Source organism: Dromaius novaehollandiae, chromosome 6, assembly GCF_036370855.1.
Source record: "Dromaius novaehollandiae isolate bDroNov1 chromosome 6, bDroNov1.hap1, whole genome shotgun sequence".
Lineage (NCBI taxonomy): Eukaryota > Metazoa > Chordata > Aves > Casuariiformes > Dromaiidae > Dromaius > Dromaius novaehollandiae.
Genome location: NC_088103.1, coordinates 46,609,695 through 46,634,458, shown reverse-complemented (window position 1 = coordinate 46,634,458; position 24,764 = coordinate 46,609,695). Strand labels below are relative to the sequence as shown.

At 38.3% G+C, this 24,764-nt stretch overlaps 2 protein-coding genes across 3 annotated transcripts in view; one reads left to right on the top strand and one right to left on the bottom strand.

The window, feature by feature from the left end:
- INSYN2A (inhibitory synaptic factor 2A) overlaps positions 1 to 11,701 on the top strand; it is a 47,343-nt gene extending 35,642 nt beyond the window's left edge. Inside the window, exon 4 of the mRNA XM_064514373.1 lies at positions 8,503 to 11,701. Coding sequence (XP_064370443.1) covers positions 8,503 to 8,686 — 184 coding nt within the window. The 3' untranslated portion in view covers positions 8,687 to 11,701. The remainder of the gene's footprint in view (positions 1 to 8,502) is intronic.
- The window catches only part of DOCK1 (dedicator of cytokinesis 1), a 299,358-nt gene that overhangs the window by 181,086 nt on the left and 93,508 nt on the right, over positions 1 to 24,764 (bottom strand). For both annotated transcript variants that reach the window (XM_026115844.2, XM_026115845.2), the window contains exons 26-27: positions 20,576 to 20,703; positions 18,136 to 18,231 (exon numbers count right to left, since the gene is read on the bottom strand). In XM_026115844.2, coding sequence (XP_025971629.2) covers positions 18,136 to 18,231; positions 20,576 to 20,703 — 224 coding nt within the window. The remainder of the gene's footprint in view (positions 1 to 18,135; positions 18,232 to 20,575; positions 20,704 to 24,764) is intronic.

Genomic DNA, 24,764 nt, shown 5'->3' with positions numbered 1-24,764 from the left:
TGCTTATAGTGCACGAGTCTCAAATAAAGCCCATGATGCCTCATATCTATACACAGATTTAAAGTGGTGCAGGAGTCTGCTACTCATGTCAGAATTATCCTCCTCTTCCAGTTTCTACCTCTTACCCTTACAGCAAATGAAACTAATCCAGAAATGCAAATTTAAGTGTTTCCCTGCATAAACAGTGACAGCGTGTTTGGAAGTTCTGGCTGTTCAGTATTTCCCACCGCAATAGCCATTTGGACTGAAGCTTTCAATGCTTGGCATTTGCCTAAAGCAATGTTTCCAGGGGAAATTTTAGCAAAAAAAACAGCTCAGCTCTGACAAATTAGGAGAATAAATGCTGCAGGCAAGAAGCCTAGAACTAGACGACAGTGCAAAACAGTGCAACTAGGAGACTGAATTACAAAGGCAAGATAAGTAGCCTGAAGGGATAAAAGAGAATTCACTGATAAAACTAACACTAAGACAGAATGCCTTGTAGGATCATCTCCTCCTCCACAAGTCAAATATTACAATATTGAAACCTCTGAAAAAAGTAGAGCATTTCATTAGCAAATATGCTAAAGTTACCCTTACATCCAAACTCTGCATGCAATGATGCACATGACCCTTTGCAGAGAGTTCGCATGACAAATGCTGCGTAGAGTTAACATGATTTCTCTTTGAGACAGAACACCTTACAGGAACAGAAATTAACACCTGCCCTGCTTTCAATCAGGTTAAACCCTTCAAGGTGCACCAAAAACTTGGATTTCTTTCAGAGCACTGAACCTACAAGCTGTCAGTAAGCATCAGAGTTCAAAGACCAAGAGGATCATCCAGTCTGATCTGCTTTTCCAATATGCCCCTATTTTGGGCTCATGATCCTCCTTGGGACCTGTTAACCCATGCAATAGATAGGGGAGACCTGAGAACAACGCTTAACATGTTAGCACAGAGAAGGAAAATAAGTAGGTGAGGTAGACCTCCACAAGCTGCAGAGACACGACACGTCCTCCGAGGTCGGCCACGTTGAGCTTGAGCATTTCTTTCTCAGCCCCGCATCAGTATCACACTTACTATGCAAAGCAAAGTTGTTTCTCCTGTCTCAGAGTAATGGTCCTATCTGCCTCTCCATTTCTCAGTCTTGGAGATCTAAAAACCATTCCCAGTTTCCAAAAAACCCTTCTGCTTCCTGACCCTTTCAGGCCATCTGCTCAAACTTCCAGTCACCTTTGCAGACACACGGGAAGGCACTATGACCATGCTGATTACTTTCGACCATAAACCGTTTTTCCCCCCTCACAGGCCTCATTTGCAAAATGGAGATAATAGCTTCCAATAACAGAAAAGTATTACAAAAATAAATTAATTATATTTATTAAATGTTGACATGCAACAGAGGGGCACCATTAAAAATGAAAGGAAACTAATTCTGGATTCAAAGCAGGGTTCAATTACTGGACATCACAGAAAACACGAGAACACTAATAAAATTACGGAAAGAAACCCAAATAATTGCTTGTTGCTCACCGAGTTCAGCCACGGCACTCAACGTGGGAAGAAACAGTATCACAGACAGAAAGCAGAGGTGGTGCTAAGGCAAATTCAGAATTCACAAAGAACCTTAACTTCTCCGTGACCAACTCTGTTTTGTACCGTACTTCTTAGTGCAATAACAGATTCAGCTTTGAACACAGTAACAGCACAAAATATTTAGAGCTCTTTCAGTCCTTTATTTTGCAAAGCTGAAGTGAATCAGCATCTTCAGAGGAATGAATCAGCTGCCTTACTGACTATCCAACTGCATCTCATAATGTCAAGCACAGCATAGTTGGGAAGCTAGAATGCAGATACAATGTAATTAAATTTTTTCCCCTCAAGATGACATTTTGAGAATGTTAATGTGATCCAACACAAGAGCTAAAGCTATGTGGAAGATGGCAAAAAATGATTACAGTACCTTAAGTTATTTTTGTTGGTTTTCATGATCAAAAACTCTGATACTTTCAGTTAAAATTCTAAAAACTGGTTTTTAAGAATACAACTATTTTGCATAGGAAATTTACATTTTAGGATTCCAAATCTATTTTTATATTATTTTGTGTTCATTTTGAAAATAACACATCTCCTGGTATCAGAGAAAAAAGGAAAAAAGTTACTGTTTCCTTCTTTTGAATAAACAGGAAACTGAGCAAGCATTATTTTTTTTGAGCATCACAAAATTTTGTAATAAAAAGCATTTACTTTATACATTTGAGTAAAGGCAAGAGTACTTTTTCAAAGGCTAGTACTATAGTATGAGGTTGGTTGAGCAATTACTGAAGGTTTGTTTTAAAGGCATACTATCACAAGGATTCTGATAAGGACAGTATCGATTATGCTACATCTTATGGAGCTCCAGGCTCAAATACAGGAGGAAGAAAAAGCTTTTATTCAGCAACTCCGTCATTATCATAAGCTTTAAAAACAAAGTATGAAGCAATAGTCTAAAACAGTCAGTAAAAACTATTCTGCATCATGTTGTTCCAGACACTATTTAAATTAGTAGTCAAAAAAATGTCATTTTAAGTGGTAAATATAAATGACAATATGGTACCATTGGCATCAATGTCAAATGTTAAGCTATTCCATTAGTACCAACATCTCAATCTGAGCTCACAAAATAGTTTCCAAATCTTTTACAAACTAATGTAGATTCCCCACTGAAACTTTTAAGGATAGAAAGTAATTTTTATGAGGATACATTGTCAGAACAAAGACAACTCAAATACTTAAGCCTAGCAAAATCTTACTATTAAGAAATGTCATTGGTATGCAGGAACTGTACAAATTCTACTTGGACCCAAAACCTACTTGGACTAAAAACCTTCATAGCCTCTTTTATGCTGTGATTATCTTTTAGTGGAACTGCCCTTTCCAATCCTGTTTAAATTACCATCCCTTGTGAATTTTAATCCTTTAACAGGAATCTATAGGATTCCATGAGTCTTCTGTTTAATATTTTGTGCATTATTCTTCAGCATTTACCATCACTTATCTCCATGAAGGAGCATCTGAAAGAATTCAGACTAGACTTCCTTTTGGTCGAAAAAAGTCAGAAATACAGCAGTATTTTACAAAGTTTCCTTAGCTTCTGAAACTATATTTTTATTCGACAAAAATCACTGGTCATTTTCCGCAGGGCGGAAAACACAAACTAAGTCAAGACCACGCTATCATAGTCCTTGGAAAAAGAAATACTCAACGCCTTTGAAATTTTATCTACTATTTTTCAATATTTAATTTTGTCTTTGATATTAAAGTTCTCCTGAAGTGTGCTCCAACTCTTCAATTGAAAATATTATTTGAATCTGTGAACTTTAACTCTCTCAATCCAACACCGCCAAGTGAAACAAGCTCACAGGTTAAAACCATGCTGATACAATTTAACTAGGTAAAATAGAGTCCAGGTGGAATTAATTCATTTGTCATAATCCAGGAAAATTATTATAGAAGTATGGGATACAAAGTAAAAATAAGACAAGTGAACACCTAAGATAGCAGTAGAGCAAAGACAGGTAACTAAGTGACTAGTAATTTCCACTCCCTTATTTTCTACCCACATGAGTTAACTTACAGTCCAGAGAAGATGAGAGAAGGTAAGATGCCTAGTACAAAAAAGTGCATCTTAATGGCTTGTGAACATTAACGATGCTTTGGATCCTGGGCCTTAGCGATATTCAGGTTAAAACAGGGAATTTAAAAGAAGGACTGTCGTAAAGGGGTATTAACCTAAATTTTCAGGTGATTAGTGCTTATCTGGATCCTGCTCTTTAAGGCATGGCACACACTAATTCCATGTCATCCAATTAACGCAACCCGGACTGAGACACACTGATACTCCCTAATTCCTGCTTCGTCTAGCCCACGGGGCTAGCCCGCGCGGGGAGAAGCCGTGGACGGGCTGCGATGATGCGCGCTAATCGCGCGTGCCGACGCTCGAAGAGAAGCAGACCCACCCGAGCATCTCGGCTCGATGCTAGATCTCCTCCCACGCGCCGTCTGCTTCAGCCCAAGCGCTTATGACTCCTCCGGCTCTACACACGATGCCTCGTACGGCAACAAAATTAGAAAAAGCTTAAAGTTCACTCTGTCGGCATGTAAAAATAAACGGCGCAGTCCTCCACTGATGAGCAGCTATTCAGCATATTTTGTTCCTCTATTTCCTGAATACAAATCAAAGTCTACACAGAAAGCGGTATTAATTTTGGCACAGGTTTTGCGCTGGTACTCGTTATTACGGCATGCGAGTGCCTCATTGTTTTCCGAGCACACTAATTCCATCTCACAAATGCAAAAAAGCCAAGGGACACTGGACCCGGAGCAAAACAAACAGAGAAACCCCACGGTGGCTCTCACTTATTCAATCCCGAAATTAACAGTCATGGAGGAGAACAGTTTTCAAGGCAGCATTCAACCGCTCTGCTGTTACCCCTTGACTCTTTCTGCAACGCTGCCTTATTCGCCACAAATCCAACTTCCCCAGCAAGTGAGTAATGCCTCCGAGGGACAAAATTAGATCTTCGCTCATGTCTCAACTAGGCTGATCCATCAATTTACTGCACATCTGTCCTGCGCAATAAATAAGGATACTGGGAAGGAGGAGGAAGGGAAGTAAATCACATTTTGGGTTCCCCTTGCACTGGCATCAGTAACTAGCAGAAAACAAGTCAGAAAAAGCAGGCTTCACGTTCTCAGTTTTGGGGCTCAGTTCCACCTAATGTAATTCAGAGCTGCAGCTGCAGTCCTGGACCCAGACTTGCTCACTGTGATGCAATTTTAGAGATTTTAATTACAAAATTCTTGCATATGTTTAATGAGCATGTCAAAAGAAAATTCTCAAAAGTCTGTCATTTCAGCCTGTTTGGCCAAATTTTCATGGGAATATCCAAACACTGATACACAGGCCACTGCCTAGAAAATGTAAAGCATGTAAATATTTAGTAGTTTAGGGAAAAAAAATGCATATGGGAAATTCCAAGCCTTTTCAGCTTGGCAACATTGTAAGTAACTGAATTTTTAGCATGCTCTAATCAGAGGCATCAAACAATTCTAGTAGTAACTTGTATTACTGGCATCATAGGTAATATTTAGTTTCTTCTCTCATTTCTGGAGGGCTTATTCTCATTTGTAGTTGTAGCCAGTGAAAAGTGTATTTATTTTGTCACCTCAGGCTTACCTCGCTAAGGAGAAATCCTTCTGAAAGCAATAATGAGCTCCATCATGCATAATGCCAGCACATATAGTTCCCACTTTAATTACGTTTATGGGGTTATTGTGGGGAACGATCAAAGAAGAGGTGAAAACAGAGGGAATGTGAAAGTGAGAAGTACTACATGGCATAAAGAATGTTTCAAGCAAAGGTCACTTTGAGGAGAAACCTATATATACTTAAAGTACAAAAAGTAATCACTAAGAAAAACAAAACTGTCAAATCTATGACAAGTGACAAAGTTCATGAATGCAGGAATTGGAAAGATGTAGCAGAATGTGCAGAATATCTTCATTTCTGTAACTAAAAAAGTCAGATATGTATGCTTATTGAATTCAATAGTACTTCATACATTCAACAAAAAGTTAAAAACCAAAACTAAAGTCAGTGATAGCTAAATTTAGAAAAATGTGAAAAATCAAAGAAAAATCTTCTTGTTCTTTTACTGCAGTGAACCAGTATACACTAAAGCATTAGTCTGCAGGAAAACCATCTGCATGAAAGGAACAGTTGCATTAAAAAAAAACTACACAGCTAAATAAATTGATCTTCATAGACAGCGAGCAGTCCCATCCGTTTACTTATAAAAGCTGAAATAATCTGAATGGTTCCGTTCATCCTCTTGTGCTCTTCAGAAGGAAAATATTATTTTGATATAAACAGATAAAAACAGCCTGAAATAAGGTGCAAAAGATTTTATGCAGTAAAGAACAATAATTAGAAAGACTTTTGTCACAGGAACTAGAACTAAGAAAGTTTCTCTTGAAGTCCATCTTTAATAGAAATTGATTATAAAAAGTTATCCTACTCAGCGAGTTTTTTTAAGAAACAATTTATATCACTTTCAAGTAGATCTTAAGAGTTTCCTAGCTGGACATGAGAATAACATTTCGAGATAAGCAAAGATTAACTCCTTGCCAATGCCAAAGCTGAAACGCCTGCTTTTCTAAAATATATATTGAAAAACAAACCAACTACAGCATAAGCCAAATTCTGCAGAGATATGTATGCCTCCTTAGAAGAGTTTTACAGAGGTGCTGGAGAAGCAGCTGTTTCACGCTAAGATTCTTTCAATGGAGTGCTGAAAACACATAGAGTAGGGCATTCGTAATCAGCTGATCCTCTAATCTTCCAACAAAATTAATGCCACAGGTATCCAACCCACTGCTTTTTTTTTTTCCAAAAAAGAACATATTACCCAAGAGCAGCTAACAAAAGAGGGTGGTATTGAAGAAGATGGCAGTGTTGTTTCAGTAACACTAACCGATCAGCAGCTCTGTAGTGTGCTTACTTAGTAACAGGACACCCAACACAGCTATCTGCCACAAATTCAGTATTCGTAGCTACTGTTCTGAATACATCTGAAATTTAAAAAATAATTTCTCCAACTTGGAATGTCTTCTGAGTACTTACTAACATGGAGGTGGGGAAAATATTTTGAATATTTGAACCGTTATCAAATTTGTCTCCTCCATTGACTATTAGAAAGTTTATCCAAATCACTCAGAAAATAGTTGATTATATTACTCAGAATATGTGTTTAACAGTTAAACTAGAGACCGATCTTGCAGTCCAAAGCAAAAACAACCTTACGTCTTTCCAGCAGCCCTTTCCAGGGACTTCACAGAAGTCCAGGGAGGTAGACTTCTCATCTCCTCAAAAAACAAAACCCCCAAATAACCCAAAACTGTAGTCAGTATCTTTGATTCCCTCTCCTCTCTAACAGGAGGAGGAGATCCCCTTAAATCAGAAGATAAGGTGTGCTCAATTTGCAAAGGCTGTAGTACTAAAGTCCACCAAAAAACCCATGATTTCCATTATTCCAGCTTATTTGGAGAGGTTCCGCTGAAACTGGAAGTGTTTTGTACTGTCTGCTTGCACACATTCAAGGTGGAGTGTCTTTTCCTGAAGCTAAAATGAAGGAGTAGTAACAGAAGTTTAAACATTTTTTTACATATGGAACTGAACATCTAAGTTTGAGAAGTGAGAATGGCTTAAGGAATCATTTCCTTGATCCCCATTAAAACCGTAAGTCAGCCCAGGGCAGCCTGTGAATTGCACTGGAATCATTGAGGCCTGGGGGGAATCGGACACAGCTTCCCTAGCGGTAGAGTTTAAACATGCAATGGCAGAAAGGACGCAGAAAAGTATTTAATGCTTTTGAAATGTGAATTGACATCCAGGAACAATAAACTCATTTATGCGATACCGAAATAGCAAACCTAGTCACTGAAAACCCAAGAAATCTCAGAGGTAAAGCTGAAAGGGCAACCTATCAAAGTGTCTCAAAGGATGCATTCAAACGCAATCTTTAACACAGTTTGATCATATACTGTTAACTGTAAAGTGTTAAGCAACAGGTAAGGAAGAAAAACCAAATTGTTCATTTCGCAGGGTCCAAATTCCTTTCTTAACTTAATCCCACCCTGTCTCCTGAATTCCTCCTCCGACAGCCAGCTGTGCCATGCTGCAATGTAATATGCAGGACAGGATAAAAAGACTCTCTGCCAAACTTGTTCACAAGCTAAATTTGAAAGGAACTGTAATTCTCTCTGCTGATATTAGGGTATAATTTCATCTTTATTATGTTTCTTCACTACGGGCAGGATTTTTTAGTCTGCGCAGTGCTTAGCATTCAGGAGGTATATTTTAGAGTTTCAGTTTATTTTTTGAATGCAGGTTTACACTTAAATGAGTAATGGCCCTTATTTCTGCTTAATTTTAATAGCAGATAGGGGTTTTGTTTTACCTACAGATCTGGTCCAGCTTAATAAGTGGCTCTACATCATTAAATGTTTTGTTTCAGCAGTCAATTGCAGCAGGAGCTAAATAGATTTTTATATTATTATGCTAGAAATAGTGCTAAGTTTAGATGCTATCAGCATATGCTGGAGGGCTGCAATGTAAAGGGGAAAACCCTTTGAAAGAGCATTTCTCCGTATGGATAAGGGCAAAGTAGCATTCCTAGGCTTCAGGCACCCTAAGACACTTCGACAGCAATCCCCCAGGTCCTCCTAACGAGGAGGGAAGAGTCTGCGCAGTCCAGTGTAATGAGGTCTTCTCATTTTTCTTTTACAATATGCAAACTTTTATTACTCGCTTTCACTTCTGTTGCAAGAACTGCAGAGATCCGATTTAAACATTTATTTTGTATTTAATTTTAATAAATTAAGCCCTTGGATATCAGTGTCAGATGTTGTCTTAATAGAAATCTTTGTATCATCATAATTTAGTAGCTAATTGCTTTTTTCTTCCCCCATTTTTAGTGTGGAATTGGATTTTAAGCAGCAAGAAGACAAACTACAGCCAGTTTTGAGAAAACTTCATCCCATTGAGGAAACTCAGGTTGCACCTTTGCCTTATTCTCAGGAGAGTTACTCCTCAACTCCCAAGCAAAAATCCAAAACTGAATCAAAAAAGCATGGAAGATGGAAACTCTGGTTCCTTTAACCAAGTCCATTACATATGGAGTTCAAGGCCTTCTTTGAGAAATATCTGGAATCCTATCAATCATCTAAAAGGGATCTTGGTAAATTGATCAGTGTTATCAGCCGACGTTGTTCTGACTATTCTGGCAGCATTCAGTTCTCATCACATGTACCAAAAAGGCCTTTGTACCTATAAACTACTGTTCAGGAGCGAGGCATTAAGTAATACCTCGCTGACTTTTATTTGCAGTTCACCAATGTGGGATGTAAAACCTGAATTGAAATTTGTACAAAGATGGAAAGTAAAACTATTTTTCTCCCTTTAGATCTGGAAGCATCACATTTTAACCTGTTAAATTGTAGGCTGTCATCCTGTACACAGCTAAATATCACTATTGTTTTGAAGCCTTTTGGGGGTTTGTTTTATTGTCTTTAAACACCAATGAGGGGAAAAAAAAAAAGGCAAGCCTTACGTTTGCAATGGTCTTCAGTTTTACAGATCCATGTGGATCGGGGAGTGCAATTTTCAGCACAGATATCCTGGACAAAGCACAATTTTTCACGTGGTCCGAGACCATGAATAATCAATCTCTAAGATGTGACTATATGTATATTTGCCTTCATGTGTTGTAAACTTCAACGGAGTTATTACATTTCAACATGGTACCATCTTTTCTAAGTTAGCTAAGACCTCATCCCCAGACTAACAAGTTTGCTCTTCATCTCCCATGGGTAAGCAGCTAGAAGTCTCCCAAAGTCAGGACATGCCTTTAACCATACGAATTTGACAGGGTCATGGCTACCGGACAATACACTGTCCTAGATCTCATTTTTAATCTTTTGGTACCCAAAAGGTCTAAATGAAACATTCTGGAACAGAAAGAAAAAAACAAACAAAAAAAAAACAACAAAAACACCCTGTGATACAAAGCTCTATGGATTGTTGGCTTTTGCCATAATTTAGTATCTTTTTGTAACAAAGTCTTTGGAAAATCTGTACACAATTGCAGACGGCACCCGAAATTTTACAGCATGCATTATGCTTTGAAACCTGTTTAGAAGGACGAGGCAATTTTCAAGGGTATTTATTTAGCTGAGCTTCGAAGATGAGTTTCCCAACAAACATATTATAATTTATATCTAAATAATTTATTAATTGTACTTGCTAGCCAAGACCCTTAGGGAAGAAATGTGAATCAAATTTTTCCTTTTTCTTTTTTTCTAATGACACTTAAAATGTTGCTCTGAACTATACACTGCAATCTTTTCCTTTACATATCTGCTAACATTATTAAACTCTTATCTGGAATAACTGGGGAAAAATGCTTAATGCTAGAACTGGCCAGGAAATGGGAATCTCGCCTTTTCTTTTAGGAGTGAAGATAATTTGAGTAGCACAGTGTCATGTGACAAACTGGTTCGCAAAGTATTGGTTTTGAAATTTCATATCCCACAGTGTCAATAAGATATTTATTCTTCAGTCTTTAGGTGGATAAAAAAGGTGGAAGAAACGTAATCATTTACTGAAGACTTTGCACATACTGAAAACTTGGAATATTTCAATTTATGCTATTTTTCTCTTAACTCGAGATCAAATCAGTGACAAGTTTTACAAAAAAAAAAATGAGGAAAAACATTTGTTTTTTGCTTTGGGGAAAAAAATAAGAAAAGTAAGTTAATATAAAAACACAAATATGGAAGCTGTCCATGTCCACTTCCAAGCCAACGCCAGTGTGCTTTAGTGAAGAAGTCACCTTTGTAGTAAATTTCAAGAGGGCTACGAGTTCTCGCACGTGAGTAAATATCCTGAGATACTTCTGTGAAAGCTAAAGGATTCGAAAAGGTGATCCTGTGTACCAGGAAGGAAGTGCAATTGTTTCATATGGAAAAATGTGTTTCATGTATTTTATATCGTTTTTAATTAAAGCTATAATACTGTTTACAAGACAGCCCACCTTACATGTTTTAGAAACCCAAGTATTTCAAAAAAAGAAAAAAAAAAAGTATTTTTCCTAAACAAAGAAATATCAAATAAGGACACGAGAAGAAAATACAACAGTATTCAATATTTTAAAATAGTGGCAATGATTAATCAAGTCATGCATGCGAACACACCTAGCATTTTAAGAAAATAAAATCAAACCTCGCTCAATGGGGAACAAGTAATTAGTATCAACTAAGCAGCAGCTTTTCCCATAAACCTATTCTAGACGTTCCTGTGTGCAGGGACTCCAGCACAAAACTCTTTGAACTGTTTTTATGTGTGGTTACCGGTTCCTACAGAGACCAGTATTCCGTAATCATTCAAATGACAGAGGAAGATTCACTGGTGAAACATTTAAGAGCTAAGTGAAAGTTCTCACCGAGTGGTCTACATATGTCCAGGCTATTTTCTTAAACAAGTTGCAAATTTTTAATTTTTTACATTTTTTTAAAAATGAAAAAGCTAACATACATATAGTCTTGCTTAAAATTACATATCATGTTATATCGTATCATACAATGTCATTTGTAATAAAAGGTTTTTGCAAGTGTGTAAAATGTATCATATTGTATTCCGTTTAGGATCACTCAGGCTCAGGTTAGATACTGAGAGAAACATAATTCTTTAGAGCTTTTAGTTAAATGTGACTGACATGGAGCTATTTTCACCCTAATGTAGAAGATCTTATAAACTGCAGGTATGAGGTTATAACAAAGAAAATGCATCACCACTTTCAACGTGGCACATAACACAGCTTCCCTGAATTCACTACAGTACCATGCACTTTCATACACTGATTTACTATATGCACTGCTCCCATATCATGCTTAAAATACTTTCTAGTCAATAAATACTGCAGTGATTTTATATTACTTGCTATTTTCTGAGTCTGCCTACTTTCCATTAAGCAGTTACATTCTTTGTTTTAGAGCTACTGGGAAACACAGTTCATGTAAGTATCACTTGTTTTCTTAAAGAAAAAGAATCACTGTAAAAACAGTTTAAAAATCAGGATAAATTGAAAAAAGTCATGATTAAAACTGAAAAATCCTATCCTAAGTACAAAAGTGTTTGCTTTTTCTTGCTTCAAATGCAAAACAACCGTCTGTGCTGTTAATTTTGCTCTATGTTCTAATGTTTAATCACTTTAAACAAAAAGTCAAGTAGATTCATTTCTCACGAACACTTTAAAAAAATCAAGAACAGTTTTAGATTATACCATTTATTTAGCATCTGTGTAATAGCACACATTATGCACTACTACTTGAATTTAACTGGATTGCCCCTAAAAATATAACTGCTATACCTACACAATTCTGTTCTAGCAGAATGAAACAGACTGCATGAGGCAATTTTTAGTATTATTTCAGTATCCATAAAATACAAATGTTGCTTATTAAAATAATTGGAGTGCTAGAAACATGCTGCCACTTTATTTAGGTGAATGCAGTTTGGTTAGATAAACATTGGTACAGCATATTTCATACCCATTTGCTGCTTCTGCAATATTATTCATTTTACAACATAAAAAGGCTTGGTATTAGTGATGAAACAGAATCATTGCCATCATTCAAATATCACTTCAACTTCTGCAACATTAGTTAGCACCACAATCTCAAGCGTCTTTGCAAGGGAGGAAAACATGCAATTTAATAAAAAGTATAATTTCATATATCGTAAAAGTCCAGTGAAGAAAATGAAGCAGTCTACCAAACAATTTGGAACTCACTGTATCTTAAAATCCATATTTAAGGTTGGAAAGGCAAATTACATCATCTAGCTTCAACTCATAAATAACGCAAGCCCTAGAACTCTCTCCAGTGACCCCCAGATAACTGCTGTTTCACTTAGCCACTCCTTCCAGACAGGCAGCCTGTCTCGAAGATCTCAACAAATGGAGCATCCACCACTGTCTCATGGATTATTGCACTGTTTACTTCCCACTTCCATGCCCAAACCGCGTGCTTAAAGTTCTCGCTCTCCCGTGCTGCCATCAGTCGTCGTCTTTTCTTCGCCCCTTTGACAGGGGCCATTTTCAGGCCACAGAGATTCTCCTTCAGTACGACCAAGGGGCACCCCTACATCTTCTTTCTAGTCACCGAGGAAGGCTGAAGTCTTTCACATCTCCCAGCACAAGTCACTTCCCCACTCAACTTGCTGGTAATTATTGCAACTCTTCAATTTTGGTTTTACTGCATTCTTTTTAAAGTGTAGGAAAAAGAAACATGGGAAACATCCCATTCATCAGGAAAGCCATGAAATCTTCTCCCCTCCACTACGACCTGTTCACACAAGTCCAGAGAATCCAAACAGCATTTTTTCCTGCAGTAGCACAGCAAGCCTTCATGCCAGCTTTGTTTGGTCACTGTGGACCACTATGTGTTTTTCAGAGTCACTGCTCTTAAGAACAGTCTCTCAGGAGTACAGCTGCTTTTGCTCCTGAACATCTGAGCTGGCACTCGTCTGCATCTCGGTGGAATTTGAATTGTTCCACCATACGAAGGAATCGAGATGATCTTGTGAGTAACAATGACCCCATAGTTACACAAATCTGCCAACTGAAGCATCTTCCAAAAGTTGTATAACAACCCAAAACCCCAGGCTTGGTGACCTTTCTGAAACTTAAGACTTCAGCAACTGAGTTCTTTTTCTTGGCTTTGTAAATGAAAAACATACCAAGCTGCTGAGCACAAGCAAGCTGGGAGCTATCATGATTCGTTTTGGCCTTAACATCCTATCTGGTCAGCTTTGATTTTCTGAAGGAGGCTAATATGCTGACTCGCAAGGAACCTAACATTCCTCAAAAGTTGCTAGGCAAGAGAAAAGATTGTTTAAAATTATACTTAGGAAAGACTCAAAGTATGCTTGACTGACTTTTTCCAAGTAACATTTTTTCCCTATAAAAGAGGTTGTGGTCTTGTTATAGGTAAATTCTTACTGCAACCTAAGCAGGGCTGACTCTAAGCACATGCAAAGTATGCAGCTGCCTAAAGCAGTAGGCTTCTTGGAGCAGGTAAAGAAAAAAAATAGAAAAAGATTAAAAAAATACCCCCACCAGCCTTGGATCAGACAAAGCAGAATGCAACCTTGCTGCTTCCACCACCGGTACAAGGGCTGCAGCGTTTTCCTCCACAATAAAACAAAATAAACCATCAAGGAGCCAGGAACAGTCTCAGAAGGGACTGGAGAGCACACACAGGAAAATATGGAAGGAGGCAAAGTTCAAAGTCACTCTGGATAAAAAGGTCAGAGTTATCAGGCAAACCTTACACTTTATTCCCTATTTTAGTGTCTGCGCATAACCGAGCAAGAAACTGCACAACTGCGAAAAATTACATCCAGGTCTTGTCTTTGCTGCAAACAACAGAGCCTTTTTACTCATTTAGCAAACAGATAAAGTAAAATCAAAGTGAGAACTGCAGAAAAAAGGTACCCAGTACTAAAATTGTAAAAAAGTGTTTCTCTGAGTGTTAAAGTCATTTGATATGGTAGGCTAGGAACTAATGCTACTTTCCAGGTATATAAATTCATTGCTTTCATTGAAAACAACGCGGGTAAGTAGCAAGACTGTGCTTAAATCTTAGTTAATACAGACACTTATGCTCTTCTGAACTAGAGTGAAACTGAGGTTTTTACAAGTCCTAGAGGCTAGAAGACCGAGTGCAATATCTCAAATGTTAACTTTAACAAATCTTGCTACCAACTTCTGCCAAGATTAAGCAGTTACATTCTGTCAAATCAGATTTTATTCTATCCCTTCCCACTCTTCTATTCATTGTCTACTTTTCCTTTTTATAATGGCTCTATCTTATTTCAAGATAATTCTTATTTGAAAGTGTAAGATAAAAATAGCTGATTATTATTTTTTATTTCGTAACTTATATATGTTTATTTAAGGAAGCAAAAATTCAAAAAAAGATTTGCAAAGTAAAAAAAAAACTCTTAAAGAAGCCTTTCAGCCCATTCAATACTGTAGAAAAGGCACCTCATAATTAAACATGGTAACTGGCAACATAAGGTTTTAACAGGCAAAATCTGCAACAAATGCAAGGCACAGCCTTGAAGAATACTTAAGGCCGGAAAACCTTGAAAAGGTCACACTATCTCCTCTCACTGGGAGGAGTTCCCTTCTCTTTCAGGTAGACCTTGCTTAGTAAGCACCCTTCTCCAAGGAGCCCGTCTCAGGATTTTGTTACCGAGTGATGAGCTGGGAGGGGAAGGCTGGAAGAGGAGTGATCCCTATAAATTAAATGATAACAAAGCAAATGTAGTTTCATAGGGAAGACCACTCAAGTTGCATTCAGATTGAGATATGGTAAAAGTTAAAATCCTTTCTTAGTTCCTGGATCAAGATATTATGGAGTATTTGTAAATCCTACATCGAAACAAAAGCGTAAAAAAAAAAAATTACTGTTACTACAGTGATGACTATAGACTGTGGACTGGTGGCCCGGAATGCAGGAGCCATGCGTCCGACTCCAAGATAAGGATTTGGGTCAATTCTGCACAACCACCCATTCATCTTCTGTCACCATTTTTCCAAAGGGAATTGACCTGCTCTGCTCACAGTTGTATCAGTAACAGACAAAATCTAGCAACCTCACATTCTACCACAGATTTTTGTTCCATATGTAAAAACTTGTAAAACTTATGTAAAAAAAATATTGAATGTATTCAACATACTTCTGCCACCTCTGTTCCAAAATAACTGCATTTTAATTGACTAGTTAAATTCTTCACAGTCCTGCACTGATAATGGGAAACTCCAGCCTCTCAGAAACACACTCCCAGCGACTCATCACACAGCCAAAGCCAGCGCAAGTGCAAGTCATGCATGCTACTTCAACTCCAAAGTGCATACAGAGAATATCATGTAAGTTAAAATACAAAGAGCAACAACTTTTCTACAAAACAACTCTTGGATATTTACCCTTAGTGATTATACAGTTCATGCAAGTCCATATGCCACTAGTTCCACAGTGATTAGAATCAAATTATATAAAGAATATAAAATTGAACAAACTTTAACACTGTAAGCAGATTATGAATCTATGTTCTTGCATTGCTACCTAAAAGAAAGCAAGTTTGTTATCTCTGATGAAAAGGGTTGCTGCTTTACCTTCATTTGAGCTAGTCAAAGCAGGATCCTCATAGAAATGTTTCCCAAACGAAGCTCTCAGCTGATACCTTAATGGATATGTAGTTCACTTTTAAAGTACTAAATACCAATCTTTCAGTATTCTCACTCAAGATCCTTTTTTATATTTTAAATGTATTCTACAACAATGTTAGGTTTTGGATGAAGATAAGATAGCTAAGTACTTCTTCAAGGTGTAGATGTGCCAGCTTTACTATACCAATATAGCTATAGTTATATAAGCAATAAATTACTTAAGTCCTGTGTTTTACTGCAAAAAAAAAAAAAAAAAAAAAGTAAACACTATTTGAACTATGCCTCCTTTATCTGAAAGATAAAGGATCCTTCTAAAGGATAAAGCATCTAAAGAGATCCTTTATCTTTAAAATAGCCTTCCTTCTACTTGTCCTGTATGGTTAATTCTCTTCAATTCCAGGTCAAACCATGTAGCACTGACAAAAGAAAAATTCATGCATAATCTCAGGCTGGTGCTAATCCAAGAGGGGCCAGGTTATACCCCCTAACTAGCAGCTGCATTTTACTCTTCTTACTTTTTGACACCACAAAAATGAAGTGTCACTGACTGATCACAGCAGGATCCTTTCAGCTAGGGACTGAATTTTAAAACAATGGTAAGTGCTCCTTGAATAGACCTAGTCCCATTAATACTTATTACGTAATTATAGTGTCTGCAGATGGAATGATTTCAAGCTACATTCATAATCGCTGTGTGTATTTTTAATACAACTGTATTTAGTTAAAAATATATACAGGAGACGTTTTCAAATATAATTTGCTAAATTAAAAAGGGATAATGAATATCTAAATCATATTCATCAAAACAGGAATTAATTCACATACTGCATAACTGCAGAAACTTCCTGTATTCATGTCTTACAAGTCCTACTTCACAGATGGGAGAAGTAGCAAGAATATCTGTACCCTTGTACAGAACTGACAATTTAAGGTATCTGTTCTGTGTATTATCAACAATTTCTATGGTAACCTACACAAAAACTAGTGACAATACTTAAATCTCTAGACTTTTTTTCTGTTACTACATTCCAACATTAAGTCTGTAAGAATTACAGCTACTTATAACTATTTATTGCTCCAACAATGGATCTGGTGATCTATTATCACTTTCTGGTGACAAAAACTATTATTGCAAATCAAAGTGATGAAAATAGAAGACAGGGAAAAAATGTTAGTGCATGAGGCACTAAAAAAATTGAAACTGTATTATGCTTGCAGACACGAGCACAAATATATGCCACGTAAAAGGGACAGCACTAGATGAAATAAGTAAGATGGATTGAGGACAGACAGCCTTGTAATAAAAAGGGAAATATCACTGTCTAATTACTGGGAGAAATAAAATAGGAGTAAAAAAAAAGTGGACAAAAAGAGAGAGAGAGGGTGCTAATGCACTCAAATGTGACAAACACTTTCTGAAGAAAGGATTGTGGCTTCTGCTGGGCTTAAAATTGGGGGGGGCAGGGGGGGAGGTAGAGCTCCATGGGGTGAGGGGGACAAAACACAAACACACCCAAACCAATCTAATACAGAAAGCCGCTCAGACAGACAAAAAAAATCTGGTCCACTTCGACCAGTTTTCTGTGCATTAACAGCCAGCAGCAGATGCCTAAGAGTACAAGGACAAAGCAAACACAAGGTAAGATTCCCCAAAACACACTTTTATCATCTAGGGATCTATTGATAATGATCTATACCTGTTTTGGATATAAAAAGGGCTTTTTTTCCCCCCCTCTTTCCCATTACTTAGCCCAATATTAAGGACGCAGTTGGAAAATTAACAGGCTTCTAAATCACGGTGTTCTAATAAGCCCTGCCAGAACAGAGTCTTAATGTGCTAACTTGCAATTACTGTATTAATCTTTCCTCAGGATTTTCAGAAAAGGAATAATTTGGGGGCTCCATTCTGCAATCATTGAAATACTGCAGCTATCCATGTTAGCTGGGTCTTATTCAAAAAAGGAAGTAAATGCTTGCAGAATCAAATGATTGCTGAGGTAGTAACAGATATGCAAGGCTGTTTCATTTCCACATGTTTCAGCTGGTTAATTCCAAAAAAAATATACATCATTCTGGTTAACACAGACATCTCCAATCTGCTTAATCACTCAGTCACCAACATTTTAAAATATTTTTTCTCTCCCCTATGTAAGTCACAGAAAAATTACAAGCCAACCTTTTACAGCTTTCCAAACATTCAAGGACAGTAACAGAGGTTTTGATTGCTTTGCATCACTTGGGATTTAAATCCTATTACAGTCAGGTTCAAAGAGATGTGACAAAGGTATTTAAGTTTACATCAAGAGACACTTACAATGAGCTCTGAATCACGTCCCATGGAAATGACTGTTCTATTTACTGTCCTCAATAGCTTTTCCATGATTATCTGGACATGTCGTTGTGTTGGTCCCTAAGGAAAAAGAATAAATCGGTGGTAATTAGATACAAGATACACCACTACGATTCAAATATTTATGTTTGCCTTTAAATTCACCCTTCTTGTGAAAGTTAAATAAAACATCACTTACTGCTGTTGATCAAAAAGGAGAAAATTAGTCTCCGATTTTAATAAAGACCATCCAAAGTCTATTTTATTAATACATGCTACTCAAATTTAGGTGTACTGTTGCAGTTATCTAAATGAAAAGCAAGCCTGTGACATTTAGTTACTTAACATCTTCATTTTCCAAACTCATTTTTTTCCAACATCAAAAGCCTACAGTCATCACCAGGGTTTGGCAGCCTATTCTGCAACAGAGATTCAGCTCAACTGAAAGAAAATAACAAAAACAAAGAAAAACTTTAGGTAAGGAACCTCAATTTCAGTCAATTATTTCAAATTAATAATTTTCTATTAGAAGTGATTTGCCACTATTTTTTGTAAGAGCTAAAAAATATTCATTGCAGCTGGCCTTTTAGCCTCATGAAGAATGAGGTCTACAGAAGCTGAAGCCAAAAAACATGTGACAAAGAAGGGAAATAAAAAGCAACAAAAAACAGACGAGCTTCATTCCACCTTTTACTTTATAAACAGGTGCCTTCAGAATTTGCACTAGTCGGAAGGAGCAGACTTCAGAAGTGGGTGTGGGAGGGGAAGGGGAAACAATTCTATGGCCAACATTTAGAAGCATTTTCCCATATAATCATCTAGAAAAAACAGTATCTGTGTGTTGCTTCTTCACTACTATACAAACATTCTGGTGAACCAATTTCTTCCTTGTCCTTGGGTCCACGCAATAATACCCCCAGCTGATCATCAGATTATACTTAAGTATCAAAGGCATATTTGCATATATGGAAAAATATATTTGCATATTTGAAGAATGATCCTTCATCGTCCACAGCTACTGCCACAATATAGACTTTTCTTTCTGTTGCTGACAGATCTGTCTCTGGAATAAAACGTGTGTTTCTAGTACAAAGAGCATCTCCAGGGAGGAACGCATCTGCCTCAGTACGCTGCTCCTCTCTACCCTTTGGCTCTCCCTTCCTTCTCTCCTAGGATTTTTCTCTTGGGAGTCTCAGTTTCTCTGCATTCCTGGCTCTTCTGCTGTCCTGTCCATTTTCAATGTCTTTATGTCCCTTCTCGCTTGCAGTGTTTGCTTCCTCTCCCTACAGCCCTTCTCCATCCCCCTTCTCTACTGGCAAGTAGCTCTCTCCTTCCTGGCGGCTCTGCAGCCGGCTCGCAGCCAGCCGCTGACGGGCAGCGGTGGCCAGCTCTCAGCTCTGCTCCCGTCATCCCCGCAGTCCTTTTCAGCGGGGGTCACCTCCGAAAGCGGGAGAGCAGGAAGGTAGCTGCTGCTGCGAGCAACGCAGTCAAAGTGACAGGGAGCAGCCAAGCTGTCAGGAACAAACTCCTTTTTTTAAAGCAAGCTGCTCCCTGAAGCAGTCACGTTGGAGTACTTCAGAAAAAAACAAACCCAGAACTAGTCCAAAAACATAGTCGAGTAAGACGCTGTGTGACTAGGTGACCCCAGAGGACCTTTCTAACTAAATTAGTTGATGAGTCTACATAGGATTGAAGGTTCAGACGGCAGCCTCATCAGCCCAAACTTGCTCTAAGACAGCATCAAGTCATTAAAGCTTTCCAGTAAAGCACCCATATTTGCATATTTGTGTGAAGTCAAGAAAAGACAAAAATGGACTATTATGCAAGCTACACATCTACATAGCAACCCAGGGCACAGCACAGGTTCTCCTGTGCAACTATATCATGTCTTTATATTCTGAACATTAAGACAACTACATTAGTTATCATATTCATAGAGAAGAAGCCACATTCTAATTCACATTATTTCTTCCTGATGTGGCCAATTCTACTATACAACTTTAAACAGTACTTTAAATAGCTAAATGAGTTTACTGAAGTATGTGTTCATACAGGTCAGGTCAACATCGATATAAGTTAAATTGTTTCTCAAAATGTTTGTGGAAAATTGAACATTTTCCACCTAGCAGAGGCTGGACACTGTGTAAGAAAGGTGTAACTCACTATCTGATCAATGTCTGGAAAAACGTTATTGGATGCAAGAGAGGCACCTCAGAAACAGTAAGAAACACCATGAGAGGGTACCATCAGACAACACATCCTTGTCCGTGCATACCTAAAAAGAAGACTTAAAAAGGGAGAGAGGCTGGTAGAAAACAGGAAGAAACAGGGAAGGAGAGAAAAATAAGAAAAGATTACCTACTTAATCAGTCCTAGCAGGACCCATTTCTAAGTGCTAATCATCACAGAAACACAAGATACTAACCACATCTTTCTTGTAAAGCACTTCCAGGATGTTACTAAGCAATTGGCAACAAGCCTCCAGATCTTCTTGTCTTTCCAAGTGATACTTCAGCTGATCTGTCATTGTTGGCAGCAAGATTTCCCTGCAGTCTGCACACAAAACATAAGGATATATGGACAGCTTTAAATAACTTCAGAGCATCTCCTAAGTATACAACCTGCTTCAGGGCCTATACAAGACAAAGTTTTAGAAAAAGTAACTTCCAGATTTCCAAATAGTCACCTGCATTTCAGCCCAAGAGATGAAAACCTGAGAAAGTTATAAGCAAATGAAAATAGAGTCATTAGGTTAAGAAGGCGTGGACAAACAGTACGGTTTTTCTCCCTGCAGGCCCCAATTCAGCAAAGCGCTTGAGCAGTCTCACCGATTTTGCCTGCCTGTTCTTAAGAACATTGATTAATCAGACCCATAACACACTGCTACACAAAGCATTACACATAAACACAGCTTCACACTTGCTCAACAGGATGAATGTTGGAAAGGCATGTTACACTTTCTTTACCTTACCTGCACTTGTAATCAAGGTAGCATAGTCTAGGAGCACAAACATAATTTACCAAAATGTGTGATACAACTTAGATTAACATTCAGCCAAGTCTTTTCTAGACTTTCTGATCTCTGTGCCTTCTTCAGAAGCATTTCATGATAGTAGCACACTGTGTCCCTATGCTCATGTAGCTTGGTCATTTGGAATAGCATCCCCAAGACAACACAGAGAGGCACATAGGAGCATCTCCCTTCAAATCAGAAGGGTCAGAGAGTCATCTTGTTTAGTAGATGCTATAGTGGTTTTCCCCAAAAATGCTGTTAAGGTATTTTATGCTCATATTCAGCTGTGGTTTGTAGAAGTCCTGTACCATACAAGTATTTCAGAAAGGGGAGATAAGGACAAGATGAGCAAAACTGAAAGGAAGGTAAATAATGACCCAAAAATCAAGAACGTAAGGTAAAAACCGAGCACTGACACTCCTACATCTTCCAGCAGGTAACGCTCGGGCACTGATGGAATCTAATGAACGTGTGACCTGAGAGTTATCTCGAGCAGAGCGTTCGGACTTGGAACCAGCTGCAGCCACACCACGAGACCAGAAGCACGCATGATTTATCCTCGAGGTAGCAAAGAGGGGAGTTAAAAACCTTAGCCTCTTCCATCTCTGCCCCTCCTCCCAGTAAATCTATACCCAAAGGAGAACTGGTTATTCTTGTTCATGGCCTTGATCATCAAAGCCTGACTTGCTGCAAAGAGATATTACGATGATGAAGTTATGCATGTATCCAGTCAGCCTGGTATTCAAACATGCCTTTCCCTCTCAGTCTGCCCGACTATTTCACACACCTAAGAGAAGGCATAAGCTCTGTTTTGTCCAAAGGAAAGAGTATTAGGTCTCTATGCTAAAAGGGCTGTGTTGCCAAGCTGGCAGGCAGAATTTTTTTCTCTCAGAAGAGTGATATGCATGAGAAAGAGAAAGCAGCATAGCTGTATGTGTATACACACATGGATTACATATCTTGAAAAACAATAGTTACTGTTAAGTAATCTTTCTTGAGTCAGCATGGACACATACTTTCGCAGTATTGGTTACTCCTAAAAGTTGCCTTGTACTATAAGAACTACTTAGCAGAAACTCACACAGAAGTTGAAGTCCCCACAACATTCAGCAACGCTCGTGAACACTCAATTAAGAACTTCAAGAGCATTTTAATCGTTCTGGACTAGCGAACATCACCACGTGACATGGCGGATGTGACAGAGAACAACTGCAGACACGAGGCTAAAAATGAAATGGAGACACTAATCTTTCAAAGGGAGATGATCATACTGCAATGTGAAAGCGCACATTTGGAGTTATAACTAACACATTCCTGAAAAGCTTGAAGAACCCAGGCTCAACAAACTTTCAACCATCTGAAACTTCAAAGCGTGTCCTGGTAGTGGGAGACTTAGAGTAAAAGCTTCTGCTTGAAGGCAGAAGCTCCTTCTCCAACCAGTCTCTTTATTGGCACGCATTTCCTATCTACCTGTCCACAGTAGATACAAGTGGCATCCAGAAGCAGGCAGGAGAGGCAGGAGTTACAGAATGAATGAGCTGATGCTGAGAAGATGCAGCAAATACCCAGTAGCTCAAAGGATGACAGAGATGTGCACCACCAAAAAGGATGACCCTTTGGCTTTACTTCACCAAAATTAAGAACCTTTGCTGGTTTCATCCTTTGTTGAAGAAGCGTCTGGAGGCGACACATGAACTTCCACCTTTGACTATTCCTGACAATTCATATCAATATTAAAGAGACGCCACTCCCTAAGCACTGAGATCTCAGTGGTGGGGAAGAAGGTACTAGTATAGTATATTATAAAATATAGTGTATGTTATACTATTACATATAGAACTGCAATGCATGGGCCACACTCAGATGCAGAGAGGTGCCAAGGATGAAGAAATAGATATGTGCTTATGGTATTTTGTTTTGGCTTGCAGCAGATAAATTGATACAGATGTGACAAACTCAAGGCCAAGGTGAAAGTTACTCTTGCTTGGTGAGTGTCCATGATAATAGTATGGACCCAAAAGGACTTGCTTTTGCCACTCTGAAGAAAGAGAAGGATAGACAGGATGGACAAGACAAAGCTATACTTCAGGATGGACTTCATAAGAAAGGAGTCTTTGCTTAAAGGTTGCCAGAAGCCTTCAGCCAGTGCCAGAAGGTCCAACTGCAACGACTTGAACAGTTCGCTGTAGTTTCAGGACTCCCAGCTGACCGCAGAGCCTGGTCTTATGCTAGGTATGAAGGAGTTCCAGGTGGAGCACTGGCCAGGACCACATCCCTCAGCCCTATGGCGAGGTACCTGCGCAAAGGCTGGAACCACACGAACTGCACAGCGGGGAAAGAGTCACTGATGTGAAAAACAATCAAGAAACAACATGCTACGACACACAATAGAGAGCACTCCGTCTCGACAAGATAGCAGAGAGGAACTGAAACAGCAGCATCCTCATTCCACCTTGTCACAAACGGAAAGCGAGAAGAGCGGTGTATAAGAACATCCAACTTCTAGTATTTCAAGAAAAATATTCTCCAGTCTCAAGCAACTCACGGAAGAACACATGCAGTAGGAATGCATAAGTGGGCTCTCAGTCAAAGAAAGTACTTTGAAGACCAGTTTCTTCAATGAAGAATTTTCTATTTAATGCTTCTTGGTTATTTAATCTTCAGCTTTATAGTTCTAAAAAGGAGCAGAATCAGTGTGTCAGTTGAAGTTTCTGCCTCAAAAAACAGGCATTAGATCCTGCCACGTAATTACCTAGGGAAGTATGTCTGGCCATGAATCCGTCACATCCCCTCATACTCATTTTTTTTAATACCTACCCATGACGCACAGAACTGCATTCCAAAAGAACCAAATGTGGTACCAGACAAACAGCTTCAGCCTAAGTTCCCATTATTTGTTTATACCTATATATTATCCGTGGATCTATACAGATCCCAAAAGTGAAAGTGGATGGTGATCTCTACTATTAAATTGGCCCAACGGAACTGATCAAAGCTGCACTGAAACATTATAATCGGAAGAAAAACCTTAAAGATACAGGATTTTTTGTTATACTGTGACTAGAAGTATACAAGCATAAAAGCATAACAAGCACCACTGAAAGAGCTTATTTACAGAAACATGCATTAAATAATCTGAAGCTATTTATACAAAGATGAAGCGTCACAACTGCCCTGGTATGGCAGACAGCAAAATATGTGCATTTAAAGTAATAGTTCGCTGTCACATACTTTAAATGCGTAACCTTAACTAAAAATATCGCATCTCCTCAAACAGAAAAACACATCTGAATGAAGATCTAGCCATTACATAAAGAAGGTTTTTTAGATACTGACTCACCATGTATGTTAGTATCATCATTATTTTACACTCATTTTAAACTTCTCACTGAAAAAAGCAGCTCCTTTAGCTACTCCAGCCCTTGACCACTCATGCCTATCCCAAGAATGGTTTCCTTCCTTGTTCAAGTATTTAGACCGATCTAAGGTGACAGGAATCATCAGATGGACGCAGGTCAAAATTAACTACTTATTTTCCATATAAAGTTGTCTGATGAATTCCCTAGTTCAGCTCAATTTGCTTCTGCCAGAGAGGTGGAGG